Below are 26,985 nucleotides of genomic sequence, written 5' to 3'. Positions count from 1 at the left end.
CAATGCAGTTCGGAAATAGTACAAATTTGGCCCTCCAGTGGACACTTCTGTAATCTTTTTTATCACGTCAATTTCAATCTAATTCTTCTTTGACAGAAAGTGTTAGGCGCAAAGTATTTTTCTTTTTAATAAAATTTCATAGCAATAGAACTATAAACATCCAGGGACGAGTTACTTTGTTAAACTTTAATAGAAGCTTTTTTTGAGGAAAATTTCCATTTTTCTTGCTGGGAAGAGACTCAAAGATGTAATGGACCAAATAAACTGAAAAAAAGTTAGAAAAACTCTCCACCTTTTGTTTAAAAAAAATAGTGCCTTTTTGCAAGGTTATTATAATCAATTAATCAAACAAAATAATGAAAATTTAAACTAACTACACTGCGTGTTTCTAAAACTCACTAGAACGTACTGAAATCATAGCTATAATGTGTTTTGTTTTTGTGTTTACGAATATATTTATTAGCCTTTTTGAATTCTGCACCAACAATTAGCCAAAGCAAAAACTAAAACTACCACTATAATAAAGACTAAAACTAAACATTTAACTAATAAAAACACACTCTTAAAAACGAATCAAAGCTAACTGAGTCAGACAAATAAAAAGTTACAATGTAATAATACAATAATGAAAAACCCAAACTATTATAAACCGCCTCTTTTTTTTCATCAAAATGTGTTTAATTTATTGCTGAGCAGATGGGGGGGGGAAAAATGTAACTACAAAATCATTTTGCATTTTAACGTTGAAAAACAATTTGCATATTTCCATCTTTGGCACTCCGGCCCGTGTTGGAAACGATTGGACGCTGTGTGACCTTACAGTTAGTCAGCAAGTGAACGTCTCGTCATCCACGGCTTGTAAAAATGGCCCCCGGTTTTAAAGCGGTTGCTATAGAAACTTGAAATCCCTAACGCTCCACTCTTTGCTGCAGTTCCTGCGGATTTTCTTCAAAATGTTTAATTAATCGTCTCCATGTTTTGTTTTGTTTTTTTTGGTAACATTTATTGTGAATGAATTTATATAAAAAACGGTGGTAAAACGTTCAGTGTTTGCAGGCTCACATGTTCACACGGCTTACTGTGAACGGGGAGAATTGTCCCTCTTCAGTGTTTGTGACTCTCCATACCAAAGGGTTGTTTGAGGTCAAAACTTACAAAAGCTCTCTTGTCGGGTGTTGATTGTTCTAAAGGTGTGTAAAAGAAACATGAAACCACACAAGGAAACATTCATTGCAGGTAGGGAGCAGAGATCTTCCTGATATGGGCCATGCCTCTAATAACAGTTGGGTAAACAAGGAAGAGAGATGGTGAGTTATTCCAGAAGGCCAACATTTTTTCTTTTGTGTGTGTGTGTGTGTGTGTGTGCGGCTTCTAGCATGTGTTCAGTCGCCCCATGCAGGCGACTCATGGGCGGGGACATTTGTTCAACTTGAAGGAAAGGTGCATTGTCCCTTTTTAATCTCAGGGGTAGCATTGCGGACTCTGTTTGACTTGTAAAACTCCACCCTGTGCGTTATCATACAGGCAGGATCGCTCGGCAGGAGCATTGTGGAAGCAACCGCTGACATGAGCAACCTGGATTAGTTTCGACAGTCATGACTTGGCTTAGATGGCCCAGGGTTTCTGGTCGGCTGAATTCACCCCAAAAATGGCGGCTGCTCCATCCGTAAGTGATTTTTGTGTACGGACTGGTGGTGGGCTCTGTCTGCTGAACTACCTGCTGCTGCTGCCTTTTGGACTTTTGGGCCGACGGCTTGGGATTCTTCTCTCTGCTGCAGAGTTTTCCAAATTCAAAATCGGGTGAAAAGAAAGGGGAATTTGAAGTAGAGAGGCACCAATCCACTTTTTTATGCTGCTGATACGGATACAGATTTAGTATCGGCTGACTCCGATACAGAAACCAAAGCTGAACTAATTATAACGTTTCTTTTTCTTAAACACAGACGTGAATGTACTAAATTGCAAATTTATCGGATAACTCTGCACCATTACAGCTCACTTAAACACACCAGAAGCTTCAGAAGCTTGATCAAACATGTAAAGACAACTTTAGTTTGTTCAGTCAGTAAAATTAGGTCTAGAACAGCCAATGTATAATAAATAGGTTGACTACCTTTGTAGAACATGTAAAAATAAACTACAAGAGGGAAAAGCATAGAACTAGACTGAATAGATCTGCCCTTATGGATCGAGCACATTGTCACTGATACCCCGTCTAGACTTCTTTTTTTTTCAATTTTGGGACCGATACAGATATTAATATCAGATTGGTGCATCTCTAGTTTTAAGTAGGATCTTTGTTAAACTATTAAAGCATCTGTCATAACAAAATCTCAACTCTATTTTAAAATGTATCCACATGTAGTTACGGGGCTACAGCTTCTGCACCTTATTCCCACAAGAGTTCATTTACAAATTTTGCAATTCCTTCATCATTTCTGCATCCAAACTTTTACATACACAGATTTAAACCCAGCATTAACCCAAAGTAATTAGGCGTTTTATGAAGAGCTGGAAGTTTAAAATGTGACCTTGTGCATATCCAAAACGTATTAAAATGAACTTCAACATAAGAAATGTGCAGTTGTCTTGTGTTTTTTGGTGCGTGTCTGAATAGATGTGTAGCATTCACACGTTTTCACCGTTTATTTTTTTGGTGTCAACTCTTGGTTAGTTGGTACCGTTTTTTTCTGAATACCTGGAGAACATTTGGTTTCTCCACATAAGATTTCATAAATGTAAAAAATAAATAAAAAATCATTTTCTTAATCTACGCTGTCAACACCCACTTTGATTCTTTTGGGATGATTCAAACTTCAAGACAAAAAGAGAAATCTTCTGAAACGTGCTCTTGTTTTAAACTTATATTTCATTAGCTTATCTTATTGAGTCAAATTTTGTAATGATTTGTTTTGTTATCAAAACCGGTCTGTCTGGTTAATGAGATTTTGGATCTAAATGAGATAGCTGGTATAAACAAAGGTAAAAAAAAAAGAAAAGTATGATTGCAATTTGGAGGCCAAACGTGTTTCTAGTAACGCACGACATCACAGTCTGAACAGGTTTTCAGACTAAAAGGTTTGCGTGACTTGCACTTGTAAGGCCGTCTCTTACGTCTTTATATGTCACTTAGACATCTTTTGTTTTTTCTCTAAATTTGAAAACTCCGGAGCTAACACGGGGTGCACTTTCCTTCTGCCGCGCCTGTCCAAACCTGTGCACGTTTTTCTCTCGGCGTCAACTCGACCAAATCAAAACAAATCACTGTTTCACAACCTGCAAGTGCCACAAAAGCAGAAAGGAGAGCAAGAGGCCGGGCCGCCTCAACATGCAGGATTTACCAGAAGAGCCGCCGTGGTCGAGCCCTAAATTGATTTCTGCTCTGGCCCGAGCGCAGGCGGCCTGACTTAGTCATATGTGCTTTGCGCCTTTGTTAAATATGGTTTTATTTGCAACAGGGCGACCGCAGCAGTATTTAGTTCCAGACTACTGCCGGTCTGTTTTTCCTGAACCCTGCGCTCGGCACTCTGGATTCACAAGCGTTTGACGCTGCTGGCTTTGACTCCCGCTCCTAGAGTTACAGTTCACTTTGCGAGTGGAAGGTTTGAAGCGGATGTGACCGGGTCACGGCTGCCTCTCTGATATTCCAACACGCACGCGTGATTTTTTTACTTTTATTCATTGAATGCGCTCCGTTTCATCATAAGTCCTCCACATATGCGCAGCCTGTTGGTGCAGGCTCGGCTCTAAATGTGGTAGTGATTTAACGCGTTGCTTGTTTTTATGCACAAACGAGACATTTTGTTCGGAATGTCTGGAATTTTCTGGTGCTCACGCTCGTCACTGCTGGGTTCCCGTACAGAGAGGATGCTGAGGACGCTGCGAGTGTCTGTGACCGCGTTGATAAAACAGATGGGTGGAGTCATCACAGCATCTGCTCTTCTGCCGGATCTGGAGGACTTTCCACTCCAGCGGTCCAACTCGTTTGAAAGTGAACCTTGCAGTTCACTCGAGTCGAGAGCGAATTCTTGCAGCTGCTCTATTTAAAAAAAATAATAATAATTGTACGTGGAAACTTTTATGAAAATGGAAAACGTTTGAAAACAGACCAATTTCTGGGACCTGTTTGAACATTAGCTGAGCTTGGAAGGCTTAAACTCTTTGTCACCTCTCACCTTGTCATCTGTGTTTCGGTCGTTGCTTTTCTGACTTCCTTTTTTCTGCGCAACACTCACTTCACATGCAGTTTATTGCGGAAGTATTTGATTGTGTGGAACCTTTTTTTATTTTGTCATGTTAAAATAACAGCCTTCGCTGTGTATCAGTGGGACTTTTATTAGACATGTCGACACAAAGTAGTGACACGTGGCGGTAGCAGTAGCAACGCCATTAACAATCTGAAAAGTGTGGTGCGGTTTTGTATTTAGCCCCTTCTTATACAAATAAATTAAATCCAGTACAACAAACTCCCTCCAGGTCTCTCCTAATTGGCGAATGAACTTTACTTTTGTGTAATTTATGTAGAAATAAACTATGCGAGACAGTGTAGTTTGGTTGTGAACGAGTTGAAAGCAGGATTAGGTTACAGAAGCAATGTTCCAAAATGTGAAAAATCTCACAATTAAGTTGACATGGGCTGCTCATAAAAGATATTGTGTCCAAATGAGGCCCAAGATTGAACAAATTGCGAAAAATGCCTGGAAGAAACTGAACTCTGCACATCATCCTGATGGAAAACATGGCAGTGGCAGCATCATGCTTTTTGGTATCAGAAAGCTTGACAAAAAGCTGTTGGAGGCTGGGAAAACCAACATTAGGGTTTGATATGATCCATGTCGTCATCACAATCCCCCTTGGGCTAAAATCACCTAGCAATAGCTTAACGCAAAGCGTTATTCATATGCTGGCCCAGTCAAAGTATAGACACACTGCAAAGAACACAAAATCTTACCAAGCATTTTTGGTCGAGTTTCTGGAAAAAATATATATCTCACTACAATTGAAATAAGACAAAACTAACTTACAGATAACTTTTCAGCAAGATGTAAAACAAGCAAGAGTTTGCTTTAGGTCAATTATTTCTTTATATTGATAAGAAAAAAAATGCTAGTTCAACTGGCAGATTATTTCATTTATAACGAGACATTTTTCTTCTCATGTTATGAATTAAATAATCTGCCAGTAGAACTAGTATGTTTTTAAAATTAATCATCGAGCTACAACAAGCTCTCGTTTTGCTAAAAACATTTAAGTTTTTTTTTCTTATTTCAAGTGTAGTACGCTAGAAACTCAACCAAAATATGCTATGTAAGATTTTGTTTTTACTCTGCATCAATCCAGTTGAGGATGCGCTGTTCAGTTCCAGTCTTAGTTAAAGTTATTCTTGCTACAAATGAGCGTAAATGTATCATCTTCAAAGTTGATAGATACGTAATGCAAAGGATTTCCAGCTGTAACTGCAGGAAAAGGTGTTTAATCTGAGTTTTTAAGGTCGAATACAAATGTGTGTCGCATTTCTTTTAAGATTTCCAACTGCAAAATGCTCAGGGGAAAAAAAAACATGCTTTCCTAATTCTTCACCACTGTGAGGTAACTCTGCATCGCTCCGTCACATGACATCTATTTGAACTCCATCAAAGTTTCTCGATGGAGAACAAGACGTGTGAAGATGTCGGAGCCTGGTGCTTTACTGGGTCTGTGTGCTGAGCTGGCTTCATTGACCTATGGATGTCACGTTTTTATTGACACGTTTCCTCCTTTCTGTCCACTTCTTTCTCCATCAGGATGAAAATGCGGCGGCACAGAGTGTTCTTGCTGTGCACGGTGGGTCTGTGTGTCATCTCCTTCCTCCATTACTACAAGGCCCTGCACTACGTCTCCCTGCTGCGCGAGCTCTCCGCTCCGTACCCCAACATCAAGTCCTTCATCATGGTCTCGGGCTTCTTCTGGAGGGAGAAGGGCGTCGCTGCCACCCCGCTCAGTCCCGCCTCTCCCGAAGAGGCCCCGCCGCTTCCCGTCCTCCGGCAGGGCGCGGTGCAGCCTGGCGGAGGGGCGGGGTCTTTGGGGGACGGAGGCGGAGGAGGGGGAGCGGTAGACCCGGGAGCGTTGGACGCCAACGCCAGAGTCGCCGGCATGGCCGGCCTTAAGCATTTCGAGGTGAGAGCGATGAAGGAGCCGGAGCCTCCGCATCCCTGGGAAAAACCAGAGGAGAACCAGCTGGGAGACTCGCCAAGAGAGGTTCAACACCCTGGCTTTCTGAGTTACTGCATGCTAACAGTGCATGCAGAGTGGAATATATGGCTATAAAGATAAATCATGCCTCCTGATACAAGAGAAAAGCTTAGGCTTGTCTTTTGTTTTGTCGGGATGGTCGATCCATCTTTGTCTAAATGAAGGCAGAGGAGGATGGTGACCTCATTTTATAACATAGATGTTGGAGATTGTTTTTTTTAGTTTTGATTAACTTTTTGTTGAATAGTTTATATCAGAGTATTATCAACACAGGTTTAAGTGGATTCATGATATTGTCACCTTTCTAAAATGATGGCCTACGTCACTTATTTTTGCCAAAAGTTTTTTTTCGTTTTTTTTTTTAACCTAAATCATCAAAAAAAAAAAGACTTAGACCATCATTTTAGGAAGGTGACGTAATATAAGACCTTCTCACTCCCATCATCGAGATGGTCCGAATATATTCTGACAAAAATAGATTTTGTGTTTGGTTTGTCAATATATCTCAATTTGAAAGATAAAATCTGTCTCTTATGTGGACTGGTAAATATTAAGATAATGAGTGGTAAAACAATTGACACAAGCTGTAGAAGGAGAATGTCTGACTTTTTTTTTACAGTCTTGGTTGTTTCTGTGTTCAGTTCTACAACAGAGCCGAGAGCCATGTGAAGGCTAGCTTTCTGATTTTGCTCCTCCATATGAACAATCCTCTTTGACCTGAAAGCCTCCACAAGCACAACATAATTTTGTGCCTGTCGCACGGAAAATAAAAATATGTAAGCAGTGGAGGGTACACCTCCGCTAATGCGCTAGTAGTTAAGCTAGTTATTTGTTTTGCTAACTTTGAAAATGCTAAGAGCACATAGCGTCTCCTAAATTACGGTAGCTTTTCTGGTTATGTTTTAAGCAGAATACAGCGCTCGCATAAACAACTTCAAAAATACTTTATGAATCCCAGAGGGAAATTAACAACCAGGGCTGTTAATTAAACAAATACATGCAAAATTTCTTATGTGTGAGTTGTTCTCACATTCTCCTCTTGGTTGAATTTAGCGGTATACCATTAGCTTCTGCTAAGTACCATGTTGGTATAGCGCCTTCAGCAAATGGACGTAATGTTTTATTATTAGTGCTTTGGGGTTAGTGCAGCTAATGTTTTAGTTAGCACTGACAACTTTTGTATATTTTTTTTATGTAATTCCTTAAGAGACCTCCAGCTGAGACCTTTTTAAAAAAAATCTTTTGAAGGTTTAGTATACAACACTTATTTCTAGAGCGATCGTTTTACAAATAAACTTACTTTCAGAGTTAGCCAATGTGTGCTAATAGTAAATACGTGGTAAATGAAATGCCAGAGTGTTTACCTGAAGTGTACCTGAACTCCTTCTTACCTTCTTCCTTCCTAGAAACAAAGTGACGATCGTCACGTTGACCCCAGCCTACAAAAACTGCGGGAACAATTAGGGAAAGAAAAGCTGTCCAACCCGATAAAGTCCATGGGAGACCTTCACACCCGCAGTCACCAGCTCCAGGATGACAAAACCTCGTATTTTGTGCGTACGAGTCGTGGGGCCTACTGTTTCAGACAGGGGACGGAGATCAAGGAATCCTCTGTAAAAGCAGCAGCGGGTGCAGCTGGTGACGTTTTGGACGTGGATAAAGCAGCTCAGCGGAAACCTCTGGGGCTTCAGCAGCAGCAGCAGCCCGGAAAGGCAAAGGGCAAAGGTCAGCCTTTGGGCAGCGGGAAGCAGCTGGTGAAGTGTGTTTGCCGGCCGGGCTGGCACGGACCTTACTGTGGGGTTCCCACCATGGTGTACCACTCCAACCTGCCGACGAAGGAGCGGCTGACGCCCAGAAAGACGCCGCGGAGAGTCATCAACGCCATCAACATCAACCACGAGTTCGACCTGCTGCACACGCGCTTTCACGAGCTTTCGCGGGCCGTGGATTTGTTCCTGGTGTGCGAGTCAAACTTTACCGCATATGGAGAGAAACGGCCGCTGAGGTATGGCACAATCTTCGTTTCTTCATCTGGGAGCGGGATGTAATGCACGATCACAATAATATAATTTACCGCACGATAAATTGCTCCAGACGTTATCGCGATGAACGATGATATTGTCATGTTAAAGCCGGTTTCAACTCATAATAATAATGGCATAATAATGCGAGCACACATACTGAAAAGTCAAACAAACTTGAATTTCGAAAGAAAATTTAACTCTGATACCAGAAGACATTTTAAATATCCAAAATAAAACAAAACAGAGCAATTTCTGTTACGGTCATTCTGTTTTGACAGGGAAAACAGGCAAAAGTGGCAGGTTGTTCAGACCAACTACTTCACACCGGGTGTCGAATGTTTGCAACGTTTCTCAAAATGGCGGCTTTTCATCAATATGAAATGGGAGCGTCTCTTTGACAACTGTTGTCCAAGTGAAAGTTGTTAATATCTCCTGTGATTAACTGATTTATAGCTTATTGTGACAGGCTAGAGCTTTAGATATCAGGTTAAAATATCTCTAAGATCATCAAGTTATTTAACTCTGGTTGAAAAACATACAACATATTACACTTTATTATTTATCCAGCACAAATAAATCCACAATGAAAAGCTATGGTGGTTAAACAAAGTACACGGCCTGAGTCAACAGCTTGTGTCGAAGTCTTTAACGGCAATCAAAGTTCCTCCATCAGCCTTTCGCATAATTGCAGAGGAATTGTGACCGACTTTACAGCATCCATGCAGTCGTTGGAGGTTTACAGACGCGTCTCTGCACGGGCGCCGCGTCAGGTTTAGGTCTGAACTTTAACTGGGACATTACAGTTAAAGTGTTAAATATCCAAAATAAAACAAAACAGAGTATTCTTTGTCTAACACTCAGTTGTAGGATTTTCAGTTGTTTCGGGTCCGACTTTGACCGAGCCGTAGCAGACACGCTTCCAACATTTCTGCCTTTACTGAGACGCTCCTATTAAACCTAAACAGTTAAATAAATGCATTTAATCATCAACAAATGGCTGCTGCCTTAGGTTACTCACTTACAGCTTTCCCTTCTCAGCTTTATTTCTGTTGAATAATCAGTGAGTTTTGGATCCATTGTGTGTTTTTGTGCTTTTTAGATTAAATTTCATGTCAAAAACTCAATAAAGGCAACATCAGTATTAATGAGCTGATAAGTAAAGCTGTTGTAGTGGTTGTACTTTGTTTTTACAATAACTGCTCATGTCTAACAATTTTAAGATATCAGATTTTATTTACTTATTCTTTTCATTTTTAGGTTATTTTTAATGACGCATTATAAATTTGTGCTCAAATGTTCTGTGACCACTTCTATGGAAATTTTTACATTTTTTTTGGTATCTGGAAATTAATTTTGAAATTGGATAGTGCAGAGCACCAAATGTGGAATCATTAAATCCTGGTGTGACTCGTTTCTGGTCAAAGTCAGAGATCGTCCTTTTGTTGTGGATTTTGTTTTTTGTTGCTTTTGCCTCAACGTTGCTGTTGGCCGTTCATCTTGGACAGGTTCAAAACAAACGTGTCGAATTAGTTTTAAAATAAGCCAATGTTAGCCATTTTCACGACTCCGAAACAAGATTTGTGCTTTGGTTGCTGCTGCAGCTTTTCTGATGCTGCCGTACCTGTCGATGCTCTGCTGAATGCCTGATTTAAGGCCATCAATACCAGAGAAACTCCATTCATGCTCTACGTTCCCATTCAGATGACAAAAACAAACTGTTGTTGCTTTGAGTGTTTTTCCCTTTTTTTCCCCTTCTAGCTTCCTTCCTTTGTACGCAGTCATTCTTTATGCTTGCTGAGACTCGGTGTGCAGAATAATAATTACAGTTTGGTTTCTTCGGCAACGACGTGAAACACCTTGAAAGCAATTTTCCAGGAGATTATGACGAGCGGCATGATTGACTGGGCGAGGAGGGAGAGTGGTGTGTTCAGTCACAGGACGTATCACAGCATGGAAGCGGCTACACACGCTGCTTTTTTTTTTTTTTTGGCTACGCGTATCAACAGGTTAATAGAGTTGCTCCTCTCAGGAAGTCTGGTGTGTGTTGAGCAGGATCGCCTGTGCAGAGAGATGGTGCTTGTCAAGCGGACGCTCAGCGGATTCGGTTTGGATCTCCGTTTGGTTCTCGACCCAACGGAGATCGTCTGGGCTCGTCGGTTTCCGTTAGACAGAATAACCGCAATCATAATTCATTTTTAATTCACCAAGGGAAATGGTTAGGCAGAGAAATTTGATTTTAGCAACTTTACAGAGACTCTTCATTCCAAATACAAATCTGAAAATTTTCTATGAAGGCCTTAAGAGATTTATTGGAGAAAATCTATAAACGAAAAGCATCGCAAAGACCAAAGAGCACGTGAGACGGGTCAGCCGTGATGTTTAAACCAGGGTCCTACAACTTTTTCCCAAACATCTAACAGCAAAGTTCAGTTTATCTGAAAATGAAAAGAGTTTTACATTGACTACAAACCTACCTAAACTGGAGTTAAAATCAAATAATGTTGGAGTGTTGTCCCAGTCAAAATCCAGACCTAACTTCAATTAAGAGTCTGTGGAATGAATTGAAAATCTATGTTTATTCTAGATGAGAAAAGCTGGCAGAGACACGGCCCAAAACACTTCTAGCTGTCGTTGGAGGAAAAGGTCTACAAAGTGCTGACTTGGTTGAAAACAGCTACACACCATTCTTTTCATTTTTTATTTGTAAAAAATGCTGAAAACCATGTGTTATTTTGGATTCCCATCATCCAAGGGATGAAGGGGCCAACCGATAAACCCGTTGATCTATCACTTGGTGATAGACCAACCGGTTTGTCTGTCACATCAAATCGTATTAAATACATAAGTGTGACGAAATGAGACACTGTAAGTTTGAAATGACTGACCAACGGCCCATTAGCTGGTTCTGGCCCAAGTTAAGAGAATTGGAAATGGCGACTTTAGCGTTGACAATTTCCTTTTATCTGTCTCCCTAGTTTCCTGCGTCTCCTTCTGAACGGAACGTACGACTACGTCCGTCATAAGATCCTCTACGTGTTCCTCGACCACTTCCCCGACGGCGGCCGGCAGGACGGATGGATAGCCGACGACTATCTGCGGACGTTCCTGACGCGGAACGGCTTGTCCAGGGTGAAGGGGGCCAGGTCGGACGACGTGTTCGTCATCAACGACGCCGACGAAATCCCGGCGCAGGAAGGCCTCCTTTTCCTCAAGCTGTTCGACGGCTGGACCGAACCGTTCGCCATACACATGCGAAAGGTACGCGAGCGGTACGCCGTGGAGTGGCGTCTGCACGGCGACCATACGGCGGAGCTGTTTGTAACTGTGGTTGTCTCTCTGTCTCCAGTCTTTGTACGGCTTCTTCTGGAAGCAGTTCGGGACTCTGGAGGTGGTGTCCGGCTGCACGCTCGGGATGCTCCGCGACGTCTACGATGGCGACGGCATCAAGCTGCGGCGCCGCGAGTACTACACCATGCCGGGCTTCCGCAAGTACGAGAACGACACGGGCCACATCCTGGTGCAGTGGTCCGTGGGGAGCCCCTTCCACTTCGCCGGCTGGCACTGCTCCTGGTGCTTCACGCCCGAGGGGATTTACTTCAAGCTGGTGTCGGCGCAGAACGGGGACTTCCCCAGGTGGGGGGACTACGAAGACAAACGCGACCTCAACTACATCCGGGAACTGATCCGGACAGGGGGCTGGTTTGACGGCTCCGTGCAGGAATATCCCCCTGCGGACCCCAAAGAGCACATGTTTGCCCCCAAGTACATGCTGGAGAACCATAAAAGGTATCACTACCTCCTAGAGAACCCTTATAAACACAAAGTCCAGAACGAATGAAGTCTAAGAGACCACGCTTTGAGAAAATACCTAACAGAAGTGCCCGAGAGTGGCCTTCGCACTGAGCTCTGGAGGTGGGCTGACGCCGACGGACGAAATCTCGATGGACGACGATGACGAAGGCGATGCAGGGATTTAAAAGCTCTTCAGATTATTTTGGGGTTTTAAAAAGGGAACACAAAAATGACAACAATGGGTTTACAAGTTCAACGTCTGTGGGACGAAACCACTGGATGAACAAAAAAAAAAAAAAATCACTGCTTTCCCCATCGTTCCCTCGTCACAGTGAGAGGCCAAGCTATTTCTCTTCGCCCGCTTACTTTGTATCTCATCCGCCACTGGATACACTTGTAGGAAGAAAAATAAATTTAAAAAAAAGGCAGGGAAGCAACAAGCGTTTTTATTTTTATTTTATTTTTTGCCTGTTCCTGTCTGCTTTCACTGAAGTTTACAGCCTGCCAGACGCTCGGCTTTCAACCCCGTCGCCCTCTGATGTCTTCCTTTCGTAATCGGTGACCTCCTTCCAGAGCCGGACGCATGTTCAGAAGCAAAACATGGAGACCTGAAGGTCTGCTGAGAGTACCAAACAAGTATCACAGGCTTCTGCTCACGTTCATGGTCATGCACCTTAAGCTCGTCTGCGTGGTTGTAAATAGTGTGCGTGTGTAGCCGTGTGTGTGTGTGTGTGTGCGCTCTGTGTTTGTGCCGTTCGGACTAAGAAAATCAAAGCGAATGAAGAAGGTTCATGAAGAAAAAAGTGTGCCGAAATAAAAAGGAAATAAAATGAAAGACCACATGGATGGTGTGTACTGAGTTGGGAGTGTGTTTTCCGGAGCTCACGGACAGATTTGAGCAAAACGTTTTGGTCCCATCAGGGGAGAACCGAGAGAAGCTGCAGCCTTAGGTTTTCAGATCTGTCCGGTTAGCAGCTGGGGTCGCCGGGTTTTCCTTGAAACCTTGCAGAGAAGGAGTGGTGGTGGTGGTGGTGTGGCGCGAGGATGTTCACACATCGGTGCTAAGATATGTCTGAACACTAGAAGTCCCCGGGACGAGTCTTTATGCGCCGCTGCCAACGCTCCTCTGAGCGTTTCCTGTCTCCATATTCCTTCTTATGTCCCGTCTTGTTTTCCAATCTCCATTTTTACGCTCTTTAAGTTCCTTATCTTCATGTGTTGAGTCAGATGAGTTGAAATTGGCCCAGTTTTTCAATTTGCCATCTGTTAGAAATGCACCAGTCATTCAGGAAGACGTTGCAACCTGCCAATATTCTCCTGATTGGCTTTGATCAATGAGTGCAGGAAAAAATGTCACGATAACAAATTTTGCTGGACAATAAATCGTCCCAGTAATTATTGCGATAAACGATAATATTGTCATTTTGAGACAATTTTCAACTTGTATAACAATAATGACATAACAAAAAAGCATACGCGACTGCAACATAAATAAAATGGATTATGAAGTTTCTGTAAACAAATAAATAGTCAACATCAGAATTCAAATTATCCAGCACATTTTAATTCATTTTGACTTTAATTGATTACTGTACTTCCCACCATTTTTCTCAAAGGACACACCAACTGACCTCATCTACACTGATGCATTTATTTTGAGTCTAATAAATTTAATGCAGGTTAGGAACATTTGCTTTGGTTCATGAATTCAGATAATATCTTACCTGCTGTAAAAAATACTCTTTGCATCTTAACTCAGGATCAGTTTAAATCAGTACAGGAAGTGGAAGCCGGTGGCTGTTGTATATCAAAGCGTTTATATGAAAGTCACTTTATTGATTTTTAAATCTTTATTTAAAATGTCTTTTTTTTTTTTTGCAAATAGGCTGATAAACATGGAAAAGGGAGATTGGAGGCGGTGCGCCACCAATAATCCTACTGTGTGAAACGCTTAAAAACAAAAACATTTGCAGCTAACCTAGAAAAAAATAAATGAAATAAAATAAGGAAATTTGTCTCAATCAGTAATATTTTTGCTCTTCAGACTGCTTAACTTATTAGTTTCCCCTGTATATGTTCTTATCTCAACGTTTCTCTCTGGAAGGTCATCGATGGCACACCTCCTCCGACCTCAATGTCCTGTGTGATTAATCAGTGGCCTTACTTTGAAAAAACATTCACACAAACCATTTCCAGGTTTCATTTTAACACTGTAGAGCTCTGTCCTGCTCTGATTAGCCATTAGTTTTAATCTCAACAAGTTGTAATAAATGAGGAACGCAAGAAAATGACACACTGCAGGTGGGATATCAGAACCACCAGAGCCTCACTTCAAAAGTCTGCTCTTTAAGGGCCTGCTTGTTTTCGTTCTTGTCGAGGGTGAGGGAAATGATGGCAGAAATGTTGACATCACCACAAACCCAAATGAAAAACTTTACAAGGAACAGAGTGACTAAAAATGGGAAAAACCTTAATCATTTTTTTTAAAAGCCGATTGACCAGCTCCACCTAGAGGTAACTTGGTGTTGCTAAGACCTAAAACAGAGCACGTTCTCTTCAGTTTGAGAAATGATCATTTCCCAGTGTAAAATCTCTGGGAGGTTTGCTATTTTATTAAACCTTCACCAGGCAAAAGTTTGCTCTTAAAGCTGTGATTTGATCTGGAGGCCGGATGTTGGCCTGAGATTGTCGGCCTCGTTGCTCGGGGAGGAGAAAATGAGATTAGCCAGAAGGCCAGTGATGCTGGTTTCTGTTTCTGGGCTGGACGGCTGTACAGTGGAACGCAGCAGCAGCTGTCGGGGGTTTGGTGTTGGTATCAATCGTCTAATTCCTGGGAGGCAGCAGAGAAATTAGCTCCAAATATGATTTGAAATCAGATGGCCAGGGACTCTTTATGGGAGGCTTTAAATTAGATTGTAGTTTTTGTGTGTGTGTGATTTGGAAAAGGTCGATGTTGGTCTAACACAAATCATTTAACAGTCATTTAACAATACCAGAGTGTCCACATCTTCTTGAAAAGTTTTAAATTCATGTGTTTAAAACTAAGGCCTTAAAACGTCTTAAATTCATTTAAAGAAACACAAGTTGGCCTTAAATGCGTTAACCACAGGTCTTAAATTTCGTTATGGCAGGTCTGTTTAATTTCGGCTTATTCTCATAGGCAGTATGTAGTCTTTTTGTTTTCCTGCGGGACTTTCCCATCAGGCAAAGGTTTGAGTCAGACACCTTCAGTGTATTCTGTGACTTCAAGCAGTTGAGGCTACCAGTAGCAAACATACCCTAGTTAGCAAGTTAGCTTTTTTTTTTTCATCATGGATAAAAATGCAAATTTATCACCAGTTGGTTAGTTTTCTCCATTGACTCACTTCTGTTGTCAACGAACGTTGTAAATGAAGCTAAGTACAATTTAGAGTCCAAAAGTCTAAAATCAAACTACAGGAACCAATCAGTGAGACCTACACTAAAGTTTTTGGGAGAGGGAACAACTACGGTCCAGAAATGGGGCATGCAACAGGATATGACTGAATAAGCACGTTAAAGAAACGTGCTTAACGGCATATTTTTCCATCAGTATATAGGTTTTAAATGTTACTTTGTAATCTTAAAGATGTCTTAAGTTTGAGTTGAAGAAAGTTTCAGAAACCAGTTGCTGATTTGGTGTGCAACTCCCAAATCTGCAACTGGTCGGGAGCCTGGTAAATGCTTGAAAAATCTGTAGCTTTAGACGGTCCAGTCAAAGAATGACATGTAGGAGAGCTAAATCCAACGTAAGTTTCTCTCCACTGACGATTCAGATATTCTGGTGACGCCTTGAACAAATTCATTTCCCATTTTCCTGCTAACCAGCTAACATTGTTGGATTTCTTGCTAACGTGTTTTCTGTCTCATTTGCTATCACTCATTGGTAATTTGACTGATAACACATTTCTGTGCAGTTTCAGTTAATCACATGCAGACTACGATGAAGTCGTTGTTCTGCTTTATTAACTAAACGATTTGCTTTGAACAGCATAAACTTTAATGACTCATGTTTCGGCTGCTTTCGGTCCAGCCGTCTCCCACGCTGAGAGCTTTAGCCACGGCGGGTCACAGGAAACAGACACAGAGAACTTTATTAGATCAACCAAATGAACTGGACAGTCTCTAATATGCCTGTGCAAGCTGTGGACACACTAAAAGTGTGCCGTGCAAATTGCTGCCTGAAGGCTGGCTGGGGGTAAAATCACAGACGGGTACAACTACAGGAATTGGAGCTGAGATTAGACCAGGATTTATTTACTGTTCATTTGAAAATAATGTGAACAAGGCCCTAATCCAGATTTTGGGATTGGAGTGGGCTTTCCCTAGTAATTCATGATTGAGCTGTGAGGCATGTGCAGCGTGGTTGCAGTGTTAGCACATGTAGATTAATTCAGGGAATCACGTTCGCATCAAAAACCTTTATCAGCTGTATTTTTCCTCAATTTTGGGAGGGAAAATTGCATTAATCTAGTGTAGTTTAAAAAAAAATAAGTATTTGACTTTCTGAGAATTTGAAGTAAGAAAAATCCTGCTGAGCAGTTAAAGTGCCCACCCTCTACATCTCTGGCTTCATGCCCTCTGCCCTGTCTGTCTTTGTGGTGTTACCATTGAAAAAGTGGGGAGAGAAAAAGTTTTGCATTAGCTCAATGGCATCTGAGAAACGAAACCACAAGCAGGGTCCCCATAAAAGAACGTGGGCGGCTATTTGTACTCGCGCCCTGCCAGGAGGAATTGACTTTGAGTTAACACCCCACTCCCCGGCTGCTGCAGTCGCATCAAGCCAAACATCTGGCGAACAGCGCCCATGTTTACATTTCTGCGTACATTTTTTGAGCCTTTGTCTGAGAGCAGCAGCCGTGCCAGCCCGGGCCGTACAAGGATGTTTGTCCGCTTCAAGGCTCGGCCAGTTACCGGCTTTATCGCCATGGCAGCAATCCCCCCCTGGGGTTCCCGAGATACTCAACAGCCTGAGGTCATCCACGAAGACTGCAGACCGGTGGTTCAAGAGCCAGTAATCGGGAGAAATCACAGACCACTGGATGCTCAGAGCGGTTGTGGGCTCATGGCCAGAAACCCAGTTATTATGCACGAACAGCAGCACCGGTGCCACCTCTGTAGCGCAATCTGCAAATAAAACATGGGCAGATCAAAACCGAGAGAATGCGGAGCAGCTTGTGAAGCAGGGAGATGTTTCACAGCTTTATTGTGTGAAACGTGTTTGTGTGGAAGAGAGGCAGAGGGCTTGATTTTACACTTTGAAGTAGAGTCATCACAGTGATTAAACGAAAGCCGTCCTAAATGAATCGAGCCGTACGTCATCCCTGGAAAAGGAAATCTATAAAGCGCTGACGGATTCAGCCCGGATGAAGTTGCAATGTTTTAAGGCGGGCTGTGCCGCCTCGTTGGGCTTGCAGAAATTTCTTCCTTTTATTTATTTCTGGGGGGGTTTTTTATTTCTTTTTTTTAAGCCGTTCTCCAAATTGGAAGGTCCGTCTCGCTCAAGGACCTTACTGCAGATTGCTTCCACTCAGCAGATGTTAAAAGCGACGAGGCCTTTATGCGTGCGGACAGTCTGACCGCAACCCTCGCCAGTTTGCTGTCTCGTTTTATCATAATCAAGCCTTGAATCGGCAAAGAAATAATGAGGCCGAAGTTAAATGGGAGTGGACAAATTCAAACATCCGTCCAAGTCTTGCAGAGTTCACGCGACCACTACTCAAGTCAGCGTTTTTACAGAGCTGTTGTGTCTCTACGACAAGGCACTTTGCTCTTCAGAAGCTCTCCAACACTTGTGTCATTTGGTTTTTAAAATAAAGGCCAAGTATATCTGTAGTTCGCTACATTTATGGCTAAATATTGGGTTCAATTATTCTAATTAGTGATCAGTGTGTGTCTGATCACTAATTACAGACTCATCACACCCTAATCTGGGCTCAGGGTAATGGGGGGGATACCTTGGGTAACTAATATTTCAATACATGGAGGTAATTCGCTTAAACTGAATTAGGGTCTATATCTTGTAAGGTTTTTGGCTTGGTGGCATTTATTGACTGTGAGAAAGGTGGGAAAACATGTGGCAAAGGTCATGGGGTCAGGAGTCAGACTCGTGACAAAGACTGAGGTTTCCGTACATAGGTCGCACATTCCATCCCTGCGCCACCGCTGCGCCCCTCTTCCATCTTTTCTCATTGTTCATTCCCATCAGCCCTGTTTGGTCCGCTTTAATCAAACTCCAGTCTGTTTGTCTAGAAAGTCCGATTCGTTTGGGGGATGTGTGAACGCGCAGTTGAACTCTGATGCAGACCAAAAAAGCTAACTCTGGCCCGCCGAAAAACGCCGGTCTCGGTTTGGTTGAAGTGAACTCTGGTTTGGTTCAAAAGCATATGTGGATGCAAGTGGACCGGAGACCGCTCCAAAAGCAGAAAGAGGAATGTAGCGCAAGGCATTCTGGGTAAATACAACCAAAACAAACGCTAGCCTAACATTGGCAGGAGAAATGTCTTGTTGTCTTTTGTCAGTGACGAAAGAGAAATCCTGCAACTCCTAAAGTCTCCCATCACACCATTTTTGACATTTCTTGAAGACGGAAGTTGCACTCATGTCTTCTTCTGTGGTTTTTGTGTCGTTTCCTTTAGTGGTTCTTGCTGCAGCATCTCCACAGGCGAGGAGGGGAACAAGTTTTTCAAAAGGTTTCGTTGGATTGATGCAGCGCAATGTGAAAGTGAACACCAACAACTGAAAATATAACAAATGTTGTAATTTTGGGCCTCAATCGAATCGAGTCTACCGGACTATCAGGTGTGAAGACACCTAAGGACTGCCTCACTCAGTTTAGAGCACATAACATATTTGGAAGGATGTAAATTTTATTTCGGGCAGAAACGGTTTTATTGTCAAAGAATCCCATGAAAACATCTCTGAGGACTAAAGGAACGGCTGGACAAGCAGAGCTATGACCCAGGATTCTCGTTCTGTATTAATAAGGAGTAATAATCGATGTTCTTATTCAATACAGAACTGACTTTCCAGATTAAGGCTGCCTGGTCAAACACACCTTTGACTGTGCATTTAAAATCAGAGCTAGGATTGTCCTTGTTCTCTCTTATTAATAGTGAGTAATACGCTGCTCTTTTTCTTTAACAATAATAAAAGTTCAGATTGATTAGGAATTCGTGGCTGAACTGAGCAACAACTGGGGTAATCTGGAAACTATATTCTCTATCAATGAATAATATGTGATATTTATTTAGCTTAAGCAGAGGGCTTCTAAAATTTTACCGTCGTATCCTTCAACTCAGAATAAAAATGTGCGACACATTTGTCATAAATAGCTATTAAAATAGTTATTTATTCAAATAAATATTTTGAACATTAGGACGGCGTGCCACCAAAGATGTATTCTCCTTTCTTATCAGGCGCCTGGTGCAGTAAATGTGGCTGACTTGATTCTGTTGACTGGAAAAGAGGGGATTTATTAAGCATAAAATGCAAAACTGTGGAGAAGACAGGGTGATCCTGCTGCAGAGGGGTTTTGGAGTTGCTAGGAAACGGCTCTCTGTGCAAGCTTTAATTGCTCGGAGTTATTGATGTTAGCAACGGGGAACGGGCATTCAGAGTACGAAACCAGAGGTGTCTAAACTTAGACTGTAAGGGATACCAGAGAAGGGTTTCATATTTAGTGCGCAGCTTTACTGTAGTACATCAGTTCATAATTAGTAGCTGGATGTCGGTCAGATGTCCTTGAATTCCTGCGACATCTAAAATTTTCTTTTTTAGCAAAAATGGGAGTGATTTAAGTCAGCAGGGGATACTTCTGCGCACGACTTGAAAACAGGGACAAATAAAATAAATCAGAAGTTGAAGAAGGGGTAACCCTCAACTCTTAAGATCATTTAACAATATATTTAATATATTTGTGGAGTTCAGCACGTGCGTTTTCTGTTCAGATGGCATTCTGGGTAGTGTTGACCTCTCTCCCATCTGTTTTTGTTGTCTCATTGCAGCTGATTGGCCGCCTGCGCATTCAGCCGACATTCCTACATGACTCTGGACCTCGTCCAGCATTGTTGCTTCCACTAATAAGCTGCTTTTTTTGGGGGGGTTTTTTCTAAAAAAAAAAAAAAAAAAAAACTTTGGCAGCTAGTGGAGTGGAAATGAAAAGAGAAGCGAATGCATGGCGGTGTCGAGGAAAGGGACTGGATGTTTAATGGAGTTCATTCTCGAGGGTTTTTTTTCTTATGCTACTGCTTTTGTTTTTGTCATATTTGATCGGTTCTTATCTGGGTTTGGAAAGTGTGGAGTTAACATTTAGTCAGTGTCAGAAAACTACGATGAAACGTAAACTTTAAGAATCCTTCATAGAGGCTGAAACTAAAATGGGAAAACTTACATTCAGAAAAACGCGTTACAGCGTCGAATCTAATAGCTCCATTAATGTGTCGACACAGAGAGAACTGGGGTTTAGTCGCAAAATTACTTTCAGGCAAGCTGTTGGCATCATTGTAGATCTGTAATGTTCAGAGTCCAGATGTTGTATGTTAGAATAAAACCTTCCTTTTGCTAGTGTATTTGTAGGAATTCTTGAAGTGAGCAACTGCTGAAAGTTTTTAAGCTAATATTTGTCGCTAGGCATTAGCTTAAGCCTTGAGGTTGAAGCTAATGGCTAATCCGGGAGGAGCAAAGATTAAAACAAACATTTAAAACAACTTTGAACTTAAAACAGCAGAACGTTTAATCCAAAGACAGTTTAATTCACTTTAAAACCTGGGGTTCTGTCGCAAAATTACTTTCAGACAAGCTGTTGGCATCATTGTAGTCCCATAATGTTCGACTTCATTTGGCACATAGCTTACGTTTCTGTGATAGGATAGAATAAAAATTTCCTATTGCTAATGAATTTATAGGGAACTTTGAAATGAACTTTTGTTGAATGTTTCTAAGCTAATATGTGTCGCTAGGCATTAGCTTGGGCTTTGAGGTTCAAGCTAATGGCTAGCTAGTGGCTAATCCACGAGGGACTAAGACCAAAACAAACCTGTAAAACAACTCTGATCTTAAAAAGCCAAGACAGTTCATCCAAGGACTATTTAATTCACTGTCATGGTTGCATTGTGTGATTATTTATCAAAAAAAAAGGTTAACGGTTATTATATGGAGAGACCTAATTGGAGCCTAGACCTAACCAATGATTGTTCTTTATGAAATTCATACTATGCCATTGTTTGTTGGCATTACATTTTTAACCCACACAAATTTTGGACTGGCTGTTATCAGAGTTTACTTAATTCACAGATTAAAATATTGGGAAAACACACAACTGAATAATCGTTCTGCTGAACAAAGTCCGGCTAACTGGTTTAAAAGGTCAAAGGGGCAGTGTCGCGTATTTTCCAGGCACATACTGCCATTTTATAGCACAATCAAGTAACTATGTTATCTTCAGTTGTTATAATGTAGCCGTATATATAAAAGAAATTTAACTTTGCAAGTTAACGCCTTGAAATTGGGCCTCTGTCTCTTTAAGAAGGTTCTGCTCTTTCTGAAACTCCGCCTTCAGAAAGTCACCACAACATGGCTCCTCTATTAACCCTTTAACGACGTTTTTACCAGCGTTGCACTGAGAAGTGGCTCCTATGAGCTCAGAAGATGAACAGTTTCCGCAGGTGTTCGCCAATTGCTGCTGGCTAGTCTGAAGGAGCAGAGTGGTGGCGTTGGTTCCCCCCAGGCACTTTGCACAGCTGAATGGTTGGAAATTCACAGGTTTCTCAAACATGCATTAAAGAATCAAATCAAGACTCCAGGTATGTTTTGATGAAGGAATAACATTATAACAAGATATAAAGCTCAAAGAAGTCCATTTTACAATACTGCCCCTTTAATAACGTTTTCTCTGTCAGATCGGATGGGGACATTGGTAGGAGAAACTCACTGAATCAACAGGCAGTTAAGATTTGCTGCTCTGTGACTTGGAGACTGCTCCTCTGTAAACATGGCGGCGTTTAGCATACGGATGTCTGGAATCCCTGGTATGTGTTTGTTAGTCTCTGCGTTTCTGAATGTGCTCCGCAGCAGATTGTCTGGCTCTGGGACGGGTATTAGGCAAATCAGGCCCAGGGCTCCATATGTTGTGACACAGTAGATGATAAAAAGATTTATTTATTTTTTTTAAATTGATGAAAGTCAGAGTAACACTGCAGAAAGACAGACGGGCGCAGTGACACATATGTGCCTGAGAAGGCAAGTGGGCGGAACCGGCCGCCAGCACCTGGCCCGGCCGCGGATCGGTTCCCGTCTGAAGCCGGAGGGAGGGGGACCGGTCTGACTGACGGACTGTGAGAAAAAAAGGAAAAGGAAACGGTTTTAGTTCGGGGAGAGTTTTGAGTTCCCTGCAGTCAGAAACGGAGGAAGAAGGAGGGATTTCCGCTCAAACGCCACACTTCCTATGTTTGCAGTCTCTGCTTGTTTTGGTTTTCATTTGCACTTGTGCATTTTGAGTTTGCTCAGATAAAGGTTGTTTTTTTTTTCTGGGCCTTTTTCTTCTTCTTTTTTATATTTATAAAATAATTTTTTTGTGTAAATTGACAGGGAATGTTTGGTTTCCCACCCCCCAAATTCCATTATTTTTTTTGTACTATATTTTGTAAGTCCATCTACTTGGCAGCTCTGTCTCTAATGTCTCTCCAGGGGGTTGTGTGAGGTCGGGGTCCCTCGGCTCTGTTCTTAGCGGCTCGTTTCCGTTTCCGTCTTGTTCACGCCGTCGCTCAGATCAAGCTGTTCTCTACTGGCTTTCATCACCACTCGGGTTTTTTTCCACGGCTCTTGTCTGCTTCAGAATGTCTTTTGGTTTCTTGGTGACAGATATATACTTAAAAAATGAACCCGGCATATAAAGCAAGACAAAAAAAAAAGATATCGCAAAAAATATATATTATAATTTTTTTTATAACTCTGACTACTAGGCACTCGGTTTGTGCCCTCACTGATTACTGTGAAGGCTTCCACTTGTTTGGCACACACAAAAAAAAAACTTGCAGTTTTGGTGCATTTTTAATATTATTATTATTATTAATAAATAATCCAGGATACTGATAACATTGCTCTCATCTATGATCTGTGTCTGTCATAAAGTCGCTTCTTTTTTTTGTCCTCATTTCCTTCCAGATCTATAAAGATATCACGGTAATCTTTACCTGTTTTATTTTGTTGTTGTTTTGTTTTCCATATTAACAACTCAACTGCCTGCAAAATCATGTGTTGCACCTTAATGGAAGGAGGTGGTTTTGTTTTTGTTGTCTTTATACATACATACATGTATTTATATATGAAGGTGTGTGTGTGTGTGTGTGTTTTGAGTTTTATAAAAGAGCTACTCGGTGCACATTATGTATCTTAAACAGGGTTCTAATTTATTTTCTTTGGTTTTTGTCCTCTTTAATGTTTTCTTGTTCTTAACCTAAGCAGCCAATGAGCTTTCCTTGAACCCAAGTTAGAAATAATTCACTGACTGGTAACTACTGGTTTCCATGTTGATACTGGTTTTGACCCATTAAGGCTTGATGCAGCATGTAAACAAGCCTGCGGCGGTTCTGGTCATTTGGTGCCTTCGCTGTTTTGTTTCCAGGTAACGGAGCCGCCCAGCGTTTCATTCTGACCAATCAGACAGATTTAGCTAATTTTGGAAGATGTGCTTATAATTTATTTAATACGTGTGTTTTTACAACTCCAACATGTCAGGACCTCTCCGTTATTTTTGATTTGATCAGGAGTCGGAATTTGGCATAAAGAGTCCAAACTGATCAGGGGATAAAATAAATAAAAAATATTATCATGTTTCCAGGAAACAATATAATATTAGGTTAAATTGTAGGTGAGATTTGGGCATTTTATGTAACTGTTTGTCTTCTTTAATCAAGAAATGGCTAACTAAAGGAAAACCAAACATGTGCAATGGCACATGTTTGTTTGAAATGATTAGTTTCCTCCTGTGCTGGTGTCCGGGGCGAACTTTCTGCTTTCTGACACACTGCAGGCGTGCCTCTGTTATAAATCACATCATGCAAAAACAGCTGTCAAATACTGAGAATGCTGACCAGAAATTATTTTTACTCTGTCGTTTGGCGCCCCCTCTAGCGCAGCACCCCTATACCTGGTGGTACGTTCCCATTTTATGCCCACCATTTCCAGTCACAAACAGTCCTTTCTTGAATTTTTTGCTTAAATTATGTAATATGAAAACATTTAAATTAATCAAATAATCAAAATGTGTTTTTTGCGACTCAATAAATTAGCAGTTGTGTGTTTGCCTTTTAAAACAACGTTCACTGCTATGGAGCTGAGTGGGGATTTTCTGTTTGCGCCGCCGCACCCACACGCCTGATCCGTTTTGAACCCGTGACCCCTACAAGACACTTTGCATGTCGCTTTGTGTACTCAACGAAAACATTAACTGCACTCCACGACCATTTTGAACTGGGAAGATGTACTCATACACCCACCCACCCCCACACACGCCCACACACACACGTTTGCATGGGTATCGTTGTGGGGACTTTCCATTGACTTCCATTCATTTCTACAGCTTAAACCTTAGCATTATCCTAACCCTAACCATTATATACCTAACCCTAACCATTATATACCTAACCCTAACCATTATATACCTAACCCTATCCCTAACCAAAACTCAATTCACACCTTAGTCTTTAATCTGACCCCAGACTCAAAAACACCGTGTAGCTTGTGGGGACCAGGCTTCGGTCCCCACAAGGAGCAGTGGGTCCCCACAACGTTGTATGTGTCAGGAAAAATGGTCCTCACAAGGTATTATAAACAAACGCACTCTCACACACACACACACACACCAGCATTAGCAGTCCAGCGTTGGCAGAAGCCTGGCGCTTGGTGCAGCGCTGCCACCCGGTCCCATGTCCTCAGGCCAGAGTTCTGTCCGCGGCCGATCGACTAGCAGGGGCGCCTGCCAGGTCTAATCCTCCCTCCATCCCTTCCACCAGTTTGCCAAATTGACCCGTCGGCTCTTTCTCTGACTAAATGCTGTTTACAGAGCTGGAGCAACAGCTTTTCGAAGCTCTCGGATTGTCTTATTTGTGCTGCTCTTTATGCTAAAACGATGAGGTGAACTTGTTCAAACGAAGAAAAGAAAGGAATTTCTATTGTTTTGTTCCCATGCACTGACTGTAATTTTACATAATTTTTGTCTTTTTTTCTTTCTTTTTTTTATATCATCGCTGGTGTTTTGGTCACATTTTGGAGTCTTTTTTTATTGACATTTAACGGGTGGCAGGAAAGTTGCACAACAGCACTAATTTAGTTTATTTATCCTGTCATAAAGACATGATGTTAATTTTTTAAGGTTATATTTTCACCACGTCATTCGCTCATTTATAAATTTGGACCTAAATACATCCCAAGTTCCCAAGTGAATATTTCATTTGAAGCCAAAGATTTACTAAATATTTGGCTCCAAATTAAATATTTTCCAAACTAAACACTTAATTTCTAAACCAAATATTTACTCTCCAAACTGAATATTTACCTTGCTTGCAAATACTTGGGTTGCTAGCTAAATACTTAACTTGTATCAAAATGTTTAGGTCCAATTTAAATATTTCATTTCCAAACTAAGCTTTTAATTTTCAAACTTAATATGTATTTGCCAAACTAAATATTTAAATTGCTAGCTAAATATTTAGCTTTAGCTGAATATTTAAGGCTAAGCTAAGTATTTATCGAACGTGCAAATTAGCTTGCCGACAAGCAGAAGTGGAGAATAAAAGCTGGGTTTTATAAGCCCCGCTGTGCGTAAGCTCACTATTTAGCTTGTGAATTAAATACTTTGTTTCTTAGTTGGAACTCTGGCGTTCATAAATTTTGGAATAAAAAGGTGAAAATATGACCCACACACACATATTTTGTTTTCTCTCTGTCAGGCTAAATAGACCAAATTATTGCTGTTGATTTATTTAAAATGTTTTTTTTTTTTGTAGCTTTACAAGCGCCGCTCCATTGAACTGCGTTTGTTGATGTGAGATGTTCATTGAGTTTCTGTACAGTGAATGGAAACGGAGTCGTTTAGTGTTCAGCTCGTCGTTGTGCCGGTGTGTCCAGGTGTGTCCAGGTGTTCCCTGACCTCCATGTCCGCTGATCCAAACAAACAGAAACAGGAACGGAGGGAACATACGGAGGAAGCAGGTGGATGGAAACCAACCCGTTCTCCAATCAGGAGAAAAAAACAAAACAAAACAAAAAAAAAAAACAAAGCAAACAAACTTTCCCCAAAAGAGAGACGATACTTTTGAATAAAGGATATTTTTCTCCTGGGTGTGGTCACAAAGAAGTGTGTACATTTCTAAGTTAATTGAAAACTGAATCTTCTTTGCTCTCTATACGAATGGCTGTATGTTAACCATGAAAAAGCAATGAGATCTACCATTAAAAAAAAGGAAATAAATTAAATATGAAAATGTGACATTGTCGGCGTTTTTGTCTTTTTTTTTTCTTTCTTCAAAGCATCTGCGGAAATGTTGGTAGTAAAATGTTTCTCTGCTCTGCATGTCAGTGATTCGCGTCATCAGTCAGTCGTACCACTAGAGGGCAGCACTGTAAAACACATCAATTCACCTGGATAGGAATCATCACGGGGGGAAAAAACTGTGTAACTTTGGACTTACTTCAGCTTAGCAAAAATGCTTATACTTAATTCAACTCACTGAAATTTATATCTAAAATTCCAATAAAGAAACTGTGATGTTATGGTGGGAAGAAGCAGATTTTTTGTTTTTAAATGTAGAATAAATTCTCATCTGTTATACAACTCATTTTTTCTGTTGGAACAAATTTCACTTGGTGTTTTTATTAACTTTAATGCTTTGTGTTCTGCTCTGAATACAAGAAAGATTTC

At 41.3% G+C, this 26,985-nt stretch overlaps 1 protein-coding gene across 7 annotated transcripts in view; it reads left to right on the top strand.

Moving 5' to 3' along the window:
* Window positions 1-20,186, top strand: part of mgat3b (beta-1,4-mannosyl-glycoprotein 4-beta-N-acetylglucosaminyltransferase b) — a 66,001-nt gene extending 45,815 nt beyond the window's left edge. For 4 of the 7 annotated variants that reach the window (XM_032564093.1, XM_032564088.1, XM_032564089.1 and 1 more), the window contains exons 2-6: window positions 1,525-1,666; window positions 5,784-6,237; window positions 7,638-8,236; window positions 11,231-11,513; window positions 11,602-20,186. In XM_032564093.1, the coding sequence (XP_032419984.1) occupies window positions 1,596-1,666; window positions 5,784-6,237; window positions 7,638-8,236; window positions 11,231-11,513; window positions 11,602-12,093 (1,899 nt within the window). In that variant the 5' untranslated portion in view covers window positions 1,525-1,595 and the 3' untranslated portion in view covers window positions 12,094-20,186. The remainder of the gene's footprint in view (window positions 1-1,524; window positions 1,667-5,783; window positions 6,238-7,637; window positions 8,237-11,230; window positions 11,514-11,601) is intronic. The other 3 variants (XM_032564095.1, XM_032564087.1, XM_032564094.1) reach the window with 2 other exon arrangements.
* Window positions 20,187-26,985: the final 6,799 nt, after the last annotated feature.

Source organism: Xiphophorus hellerii, chromosome 5 (assembly GCF_003331165.1).
Source record: "Xiphophorus hellerii strain 12219 chromosome 5, Xiphophorus_hellerii-4.1, whole genome shotgun sequence".
Taxonomy (NCBI): domain Eukaryota; kingdom Metazoa; phylum Chordata; class Actinopteri; order Cyprinodontiformes; family Poeciliidae; genus Xiphophorus; species Xiphophorus hellerii.
The sequence above is the reverse complement of the archived record's forward strand: the minus strand, read 5'-3'. Positions and strand labels throughout refer to the sequence as shown.